The sequence below is a fragment of the Plasmodium inui genome (assembly GCF_000524495.1).
Source record: "Plasmodium inui San Antonio 1 unplaced genomic scaffold supercont1.5, whole genome shotgun sequence".
NCBI classification, from domain to species: domain Eukaryota; phylum Apicomplexa; class Aconoidasida; order Haemosporida; family Plasmodiidae; genus Plasmodium; species Plasmodium inui.
In genome coordinates this window covers 942380-961169 of record NW_008481839.1, presented here as the reverse complement: position 1 = coordinate 961169, position 18790 = coordinate 942380, and the positions used below count along the sequence as shown (strand labels likewise).

Below are 18790 nucleotides of genomic sequence, written 5' to 3'. Positions count from 1 at the left end.
TTGTATTTTGTTTTTTTTCCCAGTTGTTCATAACATTTGGTGAGTATGCGGCAAAATGGCTAGCTGCCCTAAAAACGGCCGCCTTCCGCGTAACAAAAAAAATAAACGCGAGGAGGGGAAAGAGCTGCCGCGCTATGCAATCGGCACGTCCGTGTACACCTCGTTTTTGTTCTTGGACTTCTTCTTCACCTTCTTGGTTTCGAATGTGTGCTCAAAGTTGGTGTCGTCGTAGCGGCTGTCGTTGCCGCCGTCTTTCTCGCCGTCTTTCTCGCCGTCTTTGTCGCTGTCTTTGTCGCTGCCTTTGCTATAGGGGTGTATTTTTCTCTTCTCCCTCACGGTATGATCAACGGGATAGTCGGTCGTGCCGAAGCTCCACGGCGCCGCCGCCCTGGGTGGGTCTCTCTGCGTGTTGCTGGATTGCCCCCCCTTATGTGTGCAATTTCCGGGCCTGCTAATAAAAATGTCAATGGTGAAGGGGTAAATGTTAACCTCCTTTCTGTGCGCAATGTCCAGGGATAACAGCGCGTTGGACACTTCAATGTGGAAGGTGGAGCTATCTGGAATGAACACCTTCTCCTTCGAGTTGTCCTTCTTCGTTTTGCAAATATAATACAAATTGTTCAGAGTGCCTTTACTGATGTATTTCTTCGGAATGATGTCTGTCTCGATTGTGTGCAGTAAAATGCTGTGCCTTCGTATGAGTAGCGAAAGCAGTTTGGGGGATTGCGTCTTCTTGAAAGCGTTGTAAATTAAATTTATATAAATGGGAAGGAAGTGAAAAATGCATTCCGAGGATAGCAAGCTCGTGATGGCCATGGGCATCCACAACACGCCCCTAATGTCGATTCCTTCACTATGTATGCTATTCTTTAAGTGTACAAACAGTTTGTCGAGTTCTTCTACATAATCCAACTTCCCCGCCGCAATTAATGCGTACGCGCAGAGATATTTGTTAATGACATATTTTTTTCTTGTCACATTCCGTTTGTTCTGCTTGTCCTCATACAGATTGTTTCCGCTCGCCACAGGGTGGTGACCTCCATCGGGGAAATCGCCACTTAGCACAACCGCATCGCCATTTCCGTGTGTGTTGAAATTTTTTTTTTTTTTTCTTTTTTCGCTCTCCCATTGTACGTATGACCCCTTCACCTGTACAGACATGTCGTCAATTTTTCTTTCTCTCTCTTCCAAATAATTGTTTATCTTTTCATACGCCATTTTTAACAACTCAACATCTCGAATCCTTACTTTGGAAAAGGCATAGATTATTTTGATAATATCAATAGAAGAGAATGTATGGAAGTTTCTCTTCATATGATCACAAATCGTTTCGTAAAAACTGACGTCCTCCAAAGAGGCGTCCGCGTAAGTATTTACGATGATAGTGATCTCATTTGGCGTATACGTGTGAACATAATTCTGTACATACTTTGCCAACATGAACATGCAGAATTCGTCGATATGTTTGCACGTCCCGATGGTGAAAATAAAATTTGTTATCATATGATGTGTCATTAGCTCCAGATTTTCGCAGATCAGATCGGAGTGGGCATACAAAATGTTGCTGTCTATGTGGCTGAAGAGATATTTCGCCATGTACACTAGCAGAACTTTGTGCAGCAGGATGTTCTTGATGCTGAGCAGGTTGTTCGTTATGTGCTGGCGGTGGTCCTTCCTCAAGTAAAAGCGACAGTCGTCGCTTTGGGCTATGTTTTGCGCCCACTCCTCGTTTGCCCCATCTACCTCGTCTCCCTCGCCGTGGAATGCGCAGTCTGTACTGCCGATTGTCAATCCGGATGCCGCTCTCTCGAGTGATTCGACTTTAAGGCCAAGTGGGTCCTCCGTCGGATGGCCCGTCTGCATTATACTCCCATCCGTGGCATCACTCCCAATCGCGGTTTCTCCCCCCACGCAGAGGGGCTCCCCCGTTTCGCCTGACCTGTTCAGGTCGTTACTAATTTTGTTAATAACATTAACGTAATGGGACAGCCGGTTGATGATACCTGCGTAAACCTCCTTACTCTTCACTTCGTTGACGCACATAAGCAGCAGGTAGTCATACAGATGGAGAAACGAAATGGACTCCACTTTAGTGTAAATCCCCCGACACATGTTTATGAAAATGTCTTGCAGCATTTTTTTATTAACGTAAGCTTCATTTCTGTATAAAACTTCCGAACTGCCTGCACACTTGACGATGCTGCTTTTGTCATTTGACATGGAAATGTTGTTGTGGTGCAGGACAGTCAAGAGGAGAAGGCCATTTTTTATTTCTTGCGCGGACAAAATTTTGTAGTTAACTCGTCTCAGTATCTCTATAAAGGCCTTACTGTTCCGTTTGTGAACATGATGATAGAAGATGCTTGTATCCATGACATACGAGTTCGCTTCTGATCCGTTTGCTCTCCTCAGATTCACGTAAGTCAGGGGGAATAACAACGAGGAATAATTCACATGCTCCTTGCTTATCACTTTCTCTTTATAATTCAGAATGTCGCATTTTTTCAGTCTATAAATAAATTTGTGCATGTTGTTGTTGAGGAGGCCATTCATACAACGGTTGTTTCTGCTTGTTCGTATCAGTTCGTTTCTGTTCACTTTTGGTTTCTCAATATTGTGGATGTAGTAGACGTTGTTTGGTCCGGTTGTATGATGGCTCTCATTTGCCGAATGGAGAGTACTGGCCCTACTACCTTGGACTCCCCCCTTCGAACTTAAGAAATGCACCACAGACGCCGTGTCCACCACGTACTTCAAAATGTTGCGGCATTCCATCACCTCAGCAAGTGAGCACTTTCTCTTTAACGTCCCACTGGTTAGTAATTCATAGTCACGCATCAGCTGGGTGGCATCCTTTTTACTGTAAAGCAGATAGAATTTCCTTAAATCTGCTTCATTTTTCACATTTTCTATATCGTCGTACTTTCCCCGATCGTCCCTCGGCGCGCAGCTAGGAGCGCTGACGAAAGGGCGCTTCCTCCCGCCATTCCTTTTGAGATCATGCAGCAGCCCCGTCTTTCTGCTGCTACGCTTCCAGTATCCAATTCGCATCATTTACGTTGCGGATGTGTAGCGGCTATGTGGGCTAGTGGTTGCTTCCTCCCTATGCGATCCCACAGGGAAATTACACACATTAATTTATCTACACAGATATATACTTATCACTTCTGCTCTGCGAGATGGGAAGGGCTGAAACTGTCCCGCATTGCACAGTAGGCAACACGAGGGAGCAAAACCTCCTGTGCCTTTGCAGATTGGGTAGACAGTCGCATCAACGTAGGACTCGAAACAGCACAGGGCCTCGTTCCTACTTCCATCCCCCTTTAGATGTTACACCGCAAGTTCAGTTCAACGTTTGGGGGGTCTTACAGCCATTTCAGTTGGCTAGCTGGGAACAAGGGGAAGGATAGAAATATCTGCACAGCGGCGTTCTTAAGCTCTCCCCCAAATTTTCGGGGAAGTAGAGCCTAATCAATTCGGCTGGCCGCTTCGCTTTGGCTTCATTCGATGCTGTGGCATATAAGAACCTTTCCCCTCGCAGGGTCGCTAAGCGTCACGGCGCTCTACGATGCGACGCGGCTTTCCACCTCACACGCTGGGTGAGCCGGTTGTGTTTGCTGCGAGTTGGTGTGACAACTGTGAAGGGGTCCTCTGCCAGTGGGCGTTTTTTTCTTTCCCTTTTTATTATCCCTTTTTTATGATCTCTCTTTATTATTCCTTCCTGCTTCCCCTTTTATGTTTTTTTTTTCCTCCTGTATTATCCCCCCTTTGGGGGCACCTTCGTCGCCTCTGCCACTTCCCACTCCGTGCACGACACGCGCAATACAACTGGATGCCGCACCCCCCCTTTTCTTTTCCCCTTGCCCTTCATGCGCGTCGCAGCGAGTTGGAAAACAGGAGCGACGCGACAGAGAATGGGAACCTTCTAACCAGGTGCTGACGGAACCTTCTCCGAAGTGAGCAAAAAACGCTTGCAACTTGTTTGCCATTTTTCGCGAAAAAGGGGAACCCTCATTTTCCGCGGTGCTCATCCTTTCGAGGCATTCTAGGCATCTGCCATAACGCCCGGGGTAGAAAACCGCTACCTCCCCCTTCCATATTGTTAATACCGCCCAAAGGAGCCTGTGCTGGTTTGATTAACATTCTTTTTTTTTTCTTTTTTCTTTGTCCTCTCCACTTGGGTACTTGTTCCACAAAAGTTGCGTCGCCGTCCCTCTAATCCGTTTTCAATTTTTCCTACTCTCCCGATAGAAGTATCCATCGAAAGGATGGTTCTGGTGGATAGCCACATTGCGTATAGGGAACCACCCCTTGATACAATGACCTGCAAGGGGATTTAAATCATCTGATCTGATGTATTTCAGAGGGATAGTTTTAGGAGGATGTTATATTTGTTTGCCGAACTGGGGTATCTTCTTGTTAGAGTCCCTATCTGTTGCTCTCTCTTTGTTTGGACCCCCTCCAGGGATTTTACCTCCCCTACGCCAGGACAGGTTAACTCGGCCGTCCTTCTCCACTGCTAAGAATCTCACCCCCGCTGCCTCTCCTCTCTGCACACAATGGAGGAAGGAAAGGCAAAGTGTCACATCAAACTGAAGAAGAGCGATCAGAAGAATAGCAGCAGGAAGAGGAAGACACTAAACGTGTTTGAAGGGTCACATTATAGCCAGGACGAGGGGAAAGATATAAATGAGACAGAGGAATGGACATCTTCCAGAGCACAGAAAATTAGGGGCATAAGAAATGGACAAGTTATAGCTGAGCCAAGGAACGATTTGGAGAAACAAGCCGATTCCGCAACATCTCATTTTATTCGTTCCCTACAGGAGAAGCTTGAGCGAGTTCAAAATAAGAAGAAGATTGTTTATTTGAATTTTCCTAAAAAGAGGAAATCCAGGTTAAGTGCGAAACACTCTGATGGGGAACCTGTCCTAGTTAGCAGCTCGGAGGCTAAGAACGTGGGTGCAGGCCGAATGGAGGAGGAAGGACCTAACGAGATGTCAGCAGGTTCCTCGGATGGACGGGACTCAAATGATGATTCGCTGGAAGCGGAGGACTCAGCTGGATTAGAAGCGGACGTCGGATTAGCAACGGATGACGATCTAGCCGCCAACGGCGACCTCGCCGCGAACGACGAACTGACGGCCGACTTCCACCATGACGCAACCCAGCGAGGGAACGCGCAGAGGTACCACATCTCAGAGGAGAGCCTGACGTATAAGAGGAAACTCTTCCTGGAAAAATTCAACAGAAACGAAAAGGACTCCATTTTTAAAAATGAAATGAACATGTACACAGATTTCGATGACCATCACATAAAAGTGGAAAATTACGGGAAACGTATTCTCAGCAAAATGGGATTCAACGAAGAGGTCTACAATAAGTACATAAATCAGTACTACCAGGAACGTAGCGACAAGAACTACTTCGATAGGATATATGACTCCTTCCAGTCTCGGGAGTTTCGATTCACGGGTGTGGGCGCGGAGGAAGAGATGAGGGAGAATCTGCAGCGGATTAGGGGTAGCGAGGGGAACAGAAGTAAAGGCGGAACTAAGAGCAGAAGTAGGAGCGGAAGTAGAAGCAGAAGTAAGAGCGGAAGTAACCGCAGAAGTGGGAGCAGGCAGCAAGGTGATAAGCCCCGTGACGGGGCCCAAAGGAGCAAAGGTAAAGAGGAAGACCCACACGGAGCCACCTGTGCGGACCCCAGCCCGAGTGACAACACGGATAACCTATTCGAAGGACTTATTGTGAAAATTAATTTAAAGACTCATGAATTTTACAAACGGAGGGGGGTCATAGTATACACCAGAGGGAGGAGCAGATGCGGAAGGAAAAACAGTGGGATGAACACTGGGGGGGCGGACCAATCCAGGTGCATCCTTGGCTTACTGCTTTTTAGAAGCCACAAATATATTCATCTGTACAAAAAAATGGTTAAAAAAAAGATAAAGGACTACCTGTCGTGGAAGGCTGACAGAGCAGGGACAGACAACACAAGGGAATACGACATTGGAGAGGACCACCTTGCAGACGACTCCAGTGTGGACAGTCGCCAAAACGAGAGGAAACAATTTTGGGAAGTTTTCCTTAAACAACTCCTAAGAGAGATCAAACTTGACAGGAAGGACGAGCACCGGGTCAGGAATAACGAATCGAAACAACCATTTCACCTTACCGAAGTGAAGTCGAAATATGTCGAAACGAGCATCACGGAGGACACGGTCAAATGTAAGGTCGTCGGGAGAAGTATCTGCCTCTCCAAGGGATCCATATCTTTGTATAAACAGACCGTGAAGCTGAAGAAGATCAGGGGTGATCACGCACACGTCCAAGTCGAGGGAGGGCACCTCTTGAGGCTCTCCTTGGACGACATTTGCCAATACATAAGCCACGTGTGATTGGGGAAGTGTCGCGGCGCATCGTGCGTGTAGTAGCTCTGATTGCACATTGCTGCGCGAGGGGTATACTGCTCCGCTGGCCCCTGCAGCACTCTTGCCTCTTTTTTTTTTTTTTTTTTTTTGGTCCATCAGAATTAACCGCGCGCAGTGGGCGTGCTGCTAATTTGGCATCTCCCATCCGGTAAGGAAATGCTGCCCCCCCCTCTTTTTTTTTTTTGTCCACTCATCTTCATCTGACCGCTCTCAATAAGAAGGCGGGGATAGACCCCATTTTTAGTGCCAATTCTGCAGGTTTACTTTTTTTTTTTTTTTTTAAAGCCACTGTTGACAACTCATTTGAAGGAAGCCCACTTGTGTGGAAGCTTGTCTAATTTGATTTAAAAGAAAAATTTACATTTTTTGGTCGCACGAGGAGATGGATACGACAGACGGTGTAACCTCGGTCGACTCGCGAGACACGAAAATGAAATCAACGGTGGAATGGACGGATAAGGCGAATAGACAAAAATGAATTGACGTGTGCAGGTGGTTAAAACAAAAATTTGCGCAACGATGAGGCGCACAATGGGGAGAATCGCCTTAAGCCTCTTAAAAAAAAGGTAGCACACAGATAACAAAAAAACGAAAAAAAAAAGGACGGGGAGCGGGGAGGACTGCCACCAGGAGGGCCTCATATAATGAGTACCCCAACCCCTTGCCCTCTCGGGAAGCAAGCTGCCTGATAACTCAGCGCAGATCGTTTTAATTACGTTAAACGTGCACATGCGTATGGACATAAAAAAGGGAAAATTGGAAAAATGGCGGATGAAAAAGGGGGGAAGGGGAGAGAGAGACCAAGTTATTTGACTCTGCTTGGATCTATTTTGCATCCTTCTCGCTGTTCACCCTCTTCTGCTAATCCTCTTTTCCCTCCACAAAATCGACCCCTCAGAGGGAGACTCCGAGTGGAGATCCCCAAACGGCACGAAACAAAACACACGCTGTGAATGCGGAAGGAGAAAAGGGGGAAAAAACGTGAAAGAGCCCGCCAACCGCACAAGGAAAAGTGGGCGTGCTATATGCGACTGGCAAGGTGCTTCCACACAGACACACTTTTTCCCCCTCGTCACAACTTCGTCACATCTTCCCCTCCTCCGTTCCGCTGCCTAACCTCAAAAGAACGACTTCTTCATCTTGATTAACTTCTTCTCTATTTTCATTCTGTTCAGAATGAGGGGGAGCTTCTGGAAGGTCATTTGCCTGCCCTGCTGTATGTACCACTCCACGTCGTCGTAGTTTGACACGCTGATCAATTTGAAGTGCCTGAGGTAGAGCCGCTTCGGGTGCAGGGTGATGTCTCCGTTGTAGTTCTGCGGGGGGGTGAAGTGGAAGCGGAAATGAAGTGGAAACGGAAGTGAACAGAAAACGGATGTGAGGAAAATGTCATAGGAACGGCCAAGCGGATAGCATAACAGCTGCTCTACAACAGCTTCCTTCCTACCTGCATCGCGATCGAGCCTGCGTTCAGACCCCGGATCGTAGGAGACAAGTCCAACAGCGCCATCAGCCTCAAAATGTATCGCATGTTTTCTTTAAATAATATTTCCATAGAGGACATTAAAAATCCAGCCCTCCAGTGTCCAGAGTTGCCTCTCCATTTTACGGGCTTGCCTGCTTCTCCATGAACCCGAACCCCTATGAAGGGGAACACATGGGGATTCACCTGCGAAACGATTCTGTAGTTTACGGATAAAATCTGATTCAGATTATGGGCCGGAATGTCGCTTTTTAGGGATCCATCATGAAAGTACGTATTCTTGAACTGCACGCTGTTTATAATGGTGTACTCCTCGTCCACAAGATTTATATTTTTGTATTCATTAAGGTCGATGCATTCGGTTGCTTTGTTCTTTGGTTGATCTGCTTCGGAATGTTCCTCCTGCTCGTCTGCGCCACTCGTGCGTGGAGGGTGCATCCCTTTATCCTTCCTCTTCTTTCTCCCTTTTGCGTCATCTGAGCACCCCGCCGAGAGGAATTTGAGGCGCCCGCTCGGACCGCTCGTATCGTCCGAATCGCTCGTTACACTTGTTTCCCCACCATCACCGGCTGCACTCGCCGCACTGACCCCGCTGGGCCTCCGCTCCGTTTGCCTCAAATGGCTCCTCCGGTTAAACGCACTATTGCTATTAAGAATAAACTTAGCATTACTCACCTCCTTAACAGACATGAACCTATGTACGTTCTCCCTGTTGTATTTTTTCTCCAACAATTTAAATGGTTGCAGCAGGTAGGGAAAAGAGCAGCTAGCCAAAACAGCGGTATAAATCAACACATTGGGGCTATTCATATAATTTAAGACCATATGTCCGTCTTCATCACATGGGAAATTGGTATTTCCTGATTCTGCTCTGGTCACCGTTATATTTAAGACCAGATTAGTCTTAATGAAGGCCTCCAGAAAGGTCATATCACCATAGAGATTATGAATCAGATTAACAATCTTATCGATGTCGTAGAAGTTTCCCTTTCGGTAAATGTTAAAAAAAGAGTAGAGCCAATTTTCTGAAGAAAAACAAGATACGATTTGATAAATAAATTCTATGTTAAATTCGTGTAACAACTCTTTGTTCGTTCTAGAGCAGACCCATGCTGCGATGATACTTCCTGCGGATGTCCCGCATATGATTTGCGGCAGAATGTTGTCTTCGAAATTTGGCACGAAACCCTTCTGTTCATTTGAGAAGGGGATACTACTGGAGGGGCTGCTTGAGGAGCGATTTTGTGTGATCTTCCCTTCCCTGAGGCGGCTATTGAGCTGGGGGAGGGCACGACATTCACCACTTCCACTTCGTTCATCTGTTCCATCCTGTCCATCGCTTCCATCCCGTTCACTACTTCCCACCGTTTCAGCGCCCCCCTCCTCCCGCAGCGAGCCCAAGTCCAGCTCGCTCAACGAGGAGTTGCTTGTGCTGAAAGAGAACTCACCAGAGCTCCCCTCGCTCGAAGGAGTTATGGACGCCCTTCCGCCACGCCGCTCCCCCTCCACAGGGGCGTATCCCGAATGGTTGCCAGATCGGTTACGGCTAAAAAGAAATTTCTTAATTAGGTCTATTTTGCTCGTCTTTCCTTTTTCTGCATTTGTGGAGGTCTTCACATCCTTCCCTTTGGATGGCTTAGCACCTGAGGGGGGGTTCCTCCCTAAGAGGGTTTTCCCCCCTTTAGTGCTGCGCTCGCTCCTTTTTTCCGATTGGGTTCCTTTATCTTTGGGGGCGCACCCCACTTTGCACGCCTCCCTGATGTGTGCACTCTTCTTCTGACTTGGCTGACCAGGGAGACTGGGTTGCTTCTCCTTCGCAGAGTGATTCTCCTGAGTGGGCTGCCCCCCCCAGGCTGAGCACTCCTCAAAGTAGTCTACATTAATGGAAGATTTTAGAAAAACCTCCAAGACGCCAAAGTGGTGGAGACCCAGGATGGCACCTCCGCTGAAGAACAAGGCAGTATTTCCCCATTGCCGAAAGACATCCTTAAAAATCCTCTTAATCAATAGATACTCATCAGAGAAAATGTAACTAGAGTTCGTCTCCTTCTGTCGATGTACATGCCGATCGACAAACTCCAGTCCCTCCATCACATGCGTTATAAAATCAGTCACTATAATGTGTGGCGTAGAATAAGTTTTGCAATAATACTTCTCCTTAAAAATTGCCTTCATTGTTGGTGACGTAGCGACTTTTATATCTTCCAGTAGCCTCAACACATCACTGTTTTTTAGACTTTTCTTTATTCTCTGGCTTGTCTTTTTCAGTAAGTTCACATCATACGTATTTATATAATCGTCATTCTCATTTATGTGAACAGTCTTCCCAGTCAGTTCATCCATTCGATAGGCATACTTGATGTATTCTTTGTAACTGTTGCATGACCGCATCAGGCTCTCTATCTTAAAAATGCTTTCTTCTGCTTTTTCCATGCCTTCTTGGCCATACATATTACCAATGGTTCTTCTACTTCGTTTGCTATCCGCCGCGTCACCTCCTCTCTCCCCACTTGACTTCTTCCCCAGAGATCTACAAAAATCCCTGTACTTTGTTATGAGGAAAAAAGACACATTCTCGCAAACAAAAATACAGAACCTTATGAAAATGTATATAAAAGCGTTGAGGGAGAATACAAACATCAGGATGATAAAAATGGGCAGCTTCAAAAAATAGTGTGCACTGAGCTTCTCATAGTCCAACTTCTTCTTCCTCTTCTTTCGCTTTTTGTTTAGCGAGTCTAGACTGAATTCGGGCGTTTTCATTGTGCCTTGGCATGTGTCACGGGGTGCTGCTCATGGAGAAGAAGCGGAACAGGAAAGGGAAGGCGGGGGAGAAGACGGCGAAGGAGACGCAGAAAAAGTTCCTGCATACCCGTCTGTGCAGCTGTATCTTAGTATACATCTGCTCTCCCTTCTCCTGTTCAGGGGCTGCACGGCGACTTAACAGCGGAAAAACGAATTTGCAAAACTGGTGCCTCGCCAGGCGCGACACTTTCAGGGGAGGCGCACTCGATGTGCTCAGCTAATGAGTGATAAAGCGAAATCAAAAAAGAAAGAAAAAAATGAAAAAAAAAAAGTCGTAAGAACAAAGCGGAGAGAAGAACAAAACGGAGAGAGAAACAAAACGGTCGATAAATCCACGAGGAGGGGAAAAAAAAGGGGGGAGATAAACTGGGGAGAAAGTCACCCACACAAGTTTCAAACCGTAGGCACATGACCTGTATGAATGGGGCGTTATGCTTACATTCTCTCTTTCGCGTAATTCAGCGTTGACGCTATTCTTTTATGCGTTATCTGCTCAAGTTGGTACGGCCTGCGCGGGGAAGTACAAGGAGCCGTTCTTGCAGGTGTGCATACGTATGTGCGTGCTCGCTGCTTGAACTGGGATAGCGGCGCGCAGATGTAGGCACCGTAGTACGCGCAATGGTAGGTACAGTAGTACGCGCAATGGTAGGCACAGTAGTACGCGCAGTGATAGGCGCGCGTGTGCTCCCGAGGCGTGCTCCCCCTACACATAAACCCGCATACGTGCGCGGAGAGCCCACAGGGAGTTATCACTAAACAGGCGGTTCATCGGTACGTCTTCTGGAGGTGCGGCTTAAAAAACGGCTAGCCCCTACAATGCAGGCAACAGGGAGCGAATTGGACGAACAAAAAAAATGGAGAAGTGACAAACGGAAACGAATGCGAACAAATAAAAAAGACGAAACGGAGGGAAGTAAAAACTTTCTTCCAGGATGGCAAAACGATCGGCGCACAAAAATAAAAATGCCCGCTCTGCTGCGCGGCGCATTATGGAACAAAAAAAAAAAAAAAAAGCGGCAAGCAGTTTGAAGTCACATTAGGCTGAAGGAAGCCATCTGGAGTAAAGACTCAGGCGCTCAATTCAAATGATGAATTGGAGGCACAAACATACATATCGTTAAGAGGCAAACTCCGAGGCAATCGCCGTCGCAGCCGCCATGGCATCGCAACAGCAGGGAATCCACAGGCCCCTACAATGCAGGCAACAGGGAGCGAATTGGACGAACAAAAAAAATGGAGAAGTGACAAACGGAAACGAATGCGAACAAATAAAAAAGACGAAACGGAGGGAAGTAAAAACTTTCTTCCAGGATGGCAAAACGATCGGCGCACAAAAATAAAAATGCCCGCTCTGCTGCGCGGCGCATTTTGGAAAAAAAAAAAAAAAAAAAAGCGGCAAGCAGATTGAAGTCACATTAGGCTGAAGGAAGCCATCTGGAGTAAAGACTCAGGCGCTCAATTCAAATGATGAATTGGAGGCACAAACATACATATCGTTAAGAGGCAAACTCCGAGGCAATCGCCGTCGCAGCCGCCATGGCATCGCAACAGCAGGGAATCCACAACAGGCAACTTAAAAAAAAAGGTGTCCATTTGGGTACTTGCATTTACAATCCTGCAAAATGGCCCACGTTTATGTATTCATTTTTTCAGTAGGGACAGAAATACGACCATCTGCGCCCCACCAAAAAAAAGCAGCCAAAGTAGTGGAAAATGAAGAACGGTATGTAGACCTTTGCCCCGCCCCAAAGTGAGGCAACAAAATGGGGCAAAAGGCAAACCACGGGGCTGTTTCCACAGGGGGCTAGGAAGTCCGCACATGACTATGCAAATGAGTATGTATATGAGGGTAAAAGCATATTCGTATTGGCTATTCCAATGGTGGAGGGGAAAAGAATATCCTTTAGTACTTTCACGTAATGGTTACCCCCCTTTTCAGTTCTTTTCACCGTTAAGTGGAGGGAAATTCATTGGAATATGTGACGCTCACCCTGTTCACGTTTGAACAGCTGCGTCCTTTACGCTTTTCGCATGCCCGTGTTGTGGAAAAAAAGAAGAAGAAGAAAAAAAAAAAACACTTTCGCGCATGTGTACAGATGAACATACAAACACGAACATGTAATTTTACATGTACACACTCGCATATCCGTACTCCTGTGCACCCTAGCGCGATCTTACACAAACGATGGAGGTTAGAAGAGGCGAACATACAAAACTAATTCGTAAGACGTAAAAAAGGAAAAAATAATGGCAGTGGAGGGGAAAAGAAAAAATTTAACAACTTAAAAATTCACCTGGGTATTTCCGAAGCAGCATCACGCATAACCGATCAATTTGCAAATAAGAGAAAGGGGGAGATAATAGGCATGATAATCTGCGTTGGGTTTTGTTCCCCTTCTGTATGTGCTTCCTTCAAGGGGGATAATAACTTTTCCGCATTTCGATGTTTTACACGAGAGTAAAAAGATGAGCAGTGGAGGGGTTTCTTTTTTTATATTTTTTCCTTCTCATTCCATCACGTTTGTTAATTTTTTGTCCCATTTGGCTACCCCTTTGAAAGGTTAGTATTTTTTTTTTTTTTAATTAACATGTTCAGGCAATTTCTGTACATTTCTGTCCCCTGTTGCGAAAGGGTATTTTAATTTTTGGCAGGAGGTGGAGGACGACGACGAGGAACAATACGAGGTGTACCAAAGGCACTTCCTTCGAGTGAACGTTGATTACACGTGTGTTCGATGGTGACGCAAACCTCATGGGGGTATAACACTCCAACGTGGAAGTGAGGGTTGACAAAATGGTAGGAGGCAAAAGTTACCTTGCCGGATCAAGCAGTCTGTGTCCATCCGGCTGACACCCACCCTTCCACACACAAACACACGTGTGTACGTTTGGTAATTTTTTGCCAATATTATGGGAAGACGTAATGCGGTACAATGTTGTGGTGAGTTATGGCCACCCCCCCTTCTGTGTGTCCGGTTTAATTGTGTATTCCCTAATGTGGCACGTGATGTGCCTGGCTGCCCCAAACGGATGCATGTCCAAGTGCACCCAATTGTGATGTTACTCCGGGTGCGTCAACAGGTGACTCACATGTGTGTATATGCATATGTATGCCCTTATGTCCCTCGTCACATGGGCGCAATTGAAAAAAAGGAGCATTGGGCCGAGGGGTGCGGGACGTCAGTTTAACAAACCTGTAAGTGAGCTGAACCGATTTACTTCCTCCGCCTTGACTTCCCAACCAACCGAGCATCTCTCAATAATGATTTAAAATGGGGTTGCAACGCGTGGCAACCATTGGGACGTTGTGGACGGGCATATAAGCAAGTGGAGAAAAGGCTACCAACGAACCGCCATCTTGGCCGTATCTTCAACGGGATTTATCACGCAAAGTGGGTACCTGGAAAAATTAGCCAAGTGCGTGTACCTAGCCGGGTAGATATATAAACGGATAAGAACTGCTGTGAGCAGCTTCCGTGTTGGTTTCCTTTTAAAGAACTGATGTGGGCACAGTTTTCCGCGATGCCTACTGCTCTTCTAACCGCGCGTGTGCGTGTGTCAACGGATTCATCTAAATAGCGACTCACGCAACGGTTACATTCCCGTTGGAATTAACGCTGACGTTGTTATATGTTCCTTGGCACCCATCTGCAAGTCTTCAATGGGATATGCCCCTTCCACTGGGAAGTCGCTCAACACAACTGTCTCGACTCCACCCCCCAACGTGTACATGGAGAAGGAAGGGGCAGATAACTGGTGAGTACCCCTTTGAATATTTGCGAAGGTGGAATAATTATGTCCACCATTGAAGGGCTAACATTCAGGTGATGCAAAACGGGAAAGTTGAATTCACGTCATGGGCGGGGGAGTGGCACACAAAAAAGAGGAATTATGACGAGAGAAGGGGAACAAAAAAAAGTTCCTGCTTAGCCAATATATAGCTTAGCGTGATGCTTTTCTCAACTTTGTACTGGGCAGTTATAAATACAAATAGGCCAGTATCCTCACGGGTAGTAAACCTCTAACCTTCGGCGAGCGGAGCCATTTGTAGCGGCGCGGCGTATACGATGTACCACGCGGGTTGAAGAAGTTATCCGAAGTTAGCGCCGCGTCGAAGGGGTAACAAACTCGCACAGGAAAAATATCTGTATATGTAAAAACGGTCATATAGGTATATGTACATGTAAAAACGTGGATATGTATATATATAAAAATATATATTTTTTTTTCTTTCCCTTCCGACGAACTCCAAATAGTCAATCAATCGACTGACAGGCGCAACTTCTGTTCCCATCGGAGTGACGTGAAGAGGCAAACGCACAAGCGCTTTTATTTTTCCCAATAAATAAATATGCGCAGTGGAACATATGGTATTAATATAATATCCATAATTTTTTTTTTCTTTTTTTTTCCCCCTCTTCGGATTTTTCATGTTCTCTTCTTTTTGAATGACTCAGAAATGAAAATTGAATTCATCTAACTTTGCTGCTTTTTTTTTTTTTTATTCCTTGATCGTAATTTTTATATTTTTTTGAGTTTTTCTTCCTTCGAAGGGCAAGTATATACATATATATACGTATATATACATATGCGCTTATATGCATATGTACATGGTCATAATATACCTTCGTATATCCATTCGTGCGTGCGCGCGTCATTTGGCAGGCATGTGAAGGTGGTACTTGCGCGAGGTTTTTCACGTTACAAAGCGGTCATTTTGCGTGCCATTTATGAGTACCGTTTTGAGGTACCCACTTCTGCTTCCCCACTCTTGCGTGTCGCTCTTCCGCGTGACCATTTTGGGTTTCACTGTTGACTGCACTTACGAGGTGAAGAGGGCTTCTCCACTCGTCAGCTGCATTTTACTCTGTCGGGCGATTCCCATCCTATACATGCGAAGCGGGAATACCAGGTGCATAGCAGTAAAGTAGCATGTCGTTTGTGCATCCGAATTGAATTACCAGAAGAGTCCCGGAGCCACACGTGTTGTCGGCATACCCCAGTTAACGCAACGTGCCACCGGAAGATAAGCACGTAGGACTGCGCCCATCAGGTTGAAGCGAGCCGAAGCGAATCGTAGCCAAACGAACCGTAGTGGAGCCTACCGTATCGCCCGGTCGAAGCAACACCAAGTAGACCACACAAAATGGAGCCAATGAACCTAGACCAAATGAACCACGAAAAGTGCGACAATGACGGGGCAAATTTTAATGTCCCTGTTGACGACATAAACAGTATCGATAAGGAGTTCAGCGATTTGCAGAAGTTGAAGGTGAGCCCGCCCACCCGGGTTTCTAGCCCCCACTCCTTCCGCATCTCACAGCACCCATCTGTATACCCTCCTCCCCCCTCCTGCTCTCTTGTTTGTGTACCCTTTTTACATTTCGCCTTATGTGGAATGGTCTTCCCCGTCTGCACAACCATGTGGATCATCCACACCAGACAGATGTATCTCTCTTACATATATGGGGCGACTCCATGGGAGTCTGTTCCCCTTATTGTTGTCTCCGCTTTACTCATTTGAACACCTTTTTTTTTCGCCCCACTCACCCCCGTCCAGATGATGAATGAAGGCGCAGAGATGCAAATGAACCAGTCGGGTGCCCTCGACTCGCACGAGATGGAGCAGGAGGAGATAAACAACCGATCCATTTTTGTTGGCAACGTAAGAATTAAAGTGATCACGTGGTATCGGCGAGGAGGCTGTATATATCTACTGTGTGAATGATGAAGCCAGTTGTAGACAAGCCACCGACTGTTGGACTCCATACCGCTCCACCACCTCAACCGCTTCCTCCCATCGTTACATTTACCTATATCGGCTTTTTCCCCTACGCACAGGTGGACTATTCTACGCAACCGGAAGAACTACAGTCCCTCTTTTCGGAGTGCGGCCCGATAAATCGAGTGACCATATTGGTGAACAAGAACACTGGACACTCGAAGGGGTATGGCGAGCAACGAATTATTTTGTGTGTACATGTGGGGAGGATGGTCGGTACGCGCGTTTGTTCAGCGCCCTTCCGCGTATATTTTTATTTATTTTATTATTTTTTTTTTTTACTTTATTTTTATTTTTTCTTTTTTTTTATTTTTCTTTTTATTTTATTTATTTTTTTCTCCCCCCCCCAGATATGCCTACATCGAATTCGCCGACGCGTCCTCCGTGCGAACGGCACTCTCCCTGTCTGAGTCCTTCTTCAAGAAAAGACAAATTAAGGTACGTGCGTGGGGTGACGGAAGCTATATCTGTTTTTGTATCCTTCCGCAATATGTGTGCACGTCGTATACATCCCTCCACCGAAGTGCATTTACACAGACGGGCAAACACACTTCCCTTTTTTGTCGTTCCACATCACAACAGGTTTGCAGCAAAAGGCGAAACATCCCCGGATTCAACCGATCGAAGATTAGTCCCTTTAGGGGTCGATCTATGAAGATGAGCCTTGGCCCCAGGGGAAGGTATGCATTCGAAATGGCGCCAACAGGGGGGTTGCCCCCTCATCGGCATGCACCTCACCGTTACGAAGCGTTAATATATGCGCACGTAGTAAGCGTACATGCATGCATCAATACATATGTATGTGTCTTCCCCCGGTGCAGACTCAGACAACCCAGCTTCAGACCCTTCTACCGCGGAAGAGGATCATACAAGAAAATCGTCACGAACCCCTATGAGCGGGCCTGATGGTGGTCCCAACTTTGTAGCGTTTTCAATTTTTTTTAAAGGCAAGCGCGCATGCTACATGTGTGAATGTTACGTGTGTGCATCCATGTGTGCTTGCTTGCGCGCCGCTCGCGTGTCCCCTTTTTTTTTAAGTACCCCCACCGTTTGCCCACTCGGTGGGAGAGCCAGAATGAAAAGCAAAGAAAAAGTATATGTAAGAAAGAAAGAGGATGCGAATGCTAACACGAATGGCTGTGTGTACGAATGAAGACGCTCAAGAGCGAAAAGGGCGAGCCAGGAGAAAAGTACCAACCATGTGGATAGCCCGAACCACTGACATAGGCCGCCGACACCCAACGACGGTGCTTTAAGCAACCCCGACGTATGCACCCAAGTGAACCTGCTTGCTGTTCCCTTTGCACCCCAATTTGAGTTTCATCGTTTGAGTAGCTTAATCCTTTTTATTGTTTCTTTGCCTATTCCTGCTCCTGCTGCTGTTGCTTTTTTTTTCCCCCATCATGTTCATTTTTATTACCATGTATGCAAAGTGGAGGTGCCTTCATCTGCGCGCGTTTGCCAATGCGACCTGGGGAGATGCACACATGGAGGCATGTGCATGTGTTGATTTGTGGATGCCTCGTTGTTCCCAATTTTTGCACTATGTGTTCTTTGAAGGATAAAAAGCTGCTTCTTCGTTTCCCCCGTAGCGTCGTATTTATTCTACATTGGTTGTTTATTTTTTTTGGGTGGAATCCCCTCTCCCCCCATTCACTGCCATTTCCATCGCCATTCCCACTGCGTATGCCCCCCCATTACATTCGTGTGGAAATTCGCATCGACATGTGAAGAAGTGTTCTTGTGTGCATGTAGAGGTGTGTGCTGTTACACTATATAAAGCTTTGCCGCACACCTAAGCACCAAGCAAAAGGAATGGTGTGTTTTTTTTTTTTCCCTTTGCATCGCTTTATTTTAGCTAGCTAAAAAAAGAAAAAAAATTAGTATCCCCATTTAAAAAAAAAAAAGCCAAACAGTGAACGGGAACAAAACGGCCAAAGGCAAAACGGCGAAAATGCCAAAAGTTAAAATGGCCCATAGCGAGAAGTTAAAATGGCAGATTGCCGAATGTTAAAATGGCTGATGGCCGAATGTTAAAATGGACGGGAGCCATGAATTCGTTGTGAGCCCCCTGGCGAAAGGGAAAAGCGCACGCATCGATTAGTAATAAGCAACTGTTGTGCTTTTGTCCTGTTGCCTACTTTGCACAGACACTTGTGGAAGGGTGTTATCATCCGTTACTTCACCTTGCTCATGTTGCTTAGCTTATTTTTTTGTATTAATTTTTTGTTTTTTTTCTTTTTTTTCCGTAGTGCTCACTTGCACATGTCTTCATTAACCCCTCCG

General features: G+C 46.3%; 4 protein-coding genes across 4 annotated transcripts; 2 read left to right on the top strand and 2 right to left on the bottom strand.

Moving 5' to 3' along the window:
• Positions 1 to 132: 132 nt before the first annotated feature.
• Positions 133 to 3054, bottom strand: C922_01677 (hypothetical protein; the record flags this gene model as incomplete). Its single annotated transcript, XM_008817280.1, has 1 exon — positions 133 to 3054. The coding sequence occupies one exon, from the start codon at positions 3052 to 3054 to the stop codon at positions 133 to 135; it is 2922 nt and encodes a 973-aa protein (XP_008815502.1).
• A 1505-nt stretch (positions 3055 to 4559) lies between these two features.
• Positions 4560 to 6401, top strand: C922_01676 (hypothetical protein; the record flags this gene model as incomplete). Its single annotated transcript, XM_008817279.1, has 1 exon — positions 4560 to 6401. One exon carries the CDS (start codon positions 4560 to 4562, stop codon positions 6399 to 6401), a length of 1842 nt encoding a protein of 613 aa, XP_008815501.1.
• Positions 6402 to 7552: 1151 nt separating this feature from the next.
• Positions 7553 to 10680, bottom strand: C922_01675 (hypothetical protein; the record flags this gene model as incomplete). The annotated part of the gene is made up of 2 exons (XM_008817278.1): positions 7553 to 7750; positions 7882 to 10680. The coding sequence occupies 2 exons, from the start codon at positions 10678 to 10680 to the stop codon at positions 7553 to 7555; spliced, it is 2997 nt and encodes a 998-aa protein (XP_008815500.1).
• A 5188-nt stretch (positions 10681 to 15868) lies between these two features.
• On the top strand, positions 15869 to 17410 carry C922_01674 (apoptosis regulator BCL-W; the record flags this gene model as incomplete). The annotated part of the gene is made up of 6 exons (XM_008817277.1): positions 15869 to 15994; positions 16283 to 16387; positions 16564 to 16670; positions 16855 to 16942; positions 17087 to 17184; positions 17326 to 17410. 6 exons carry the CDS (start codon positions 15869 to 15871, stop codon positions 17408 to 17410), a joined length of 609 nt encoding a protein of 202 aa, XP_008815499.1.
• Positions 17411 to 18790: the final 1380 nt, after the last annotated feature.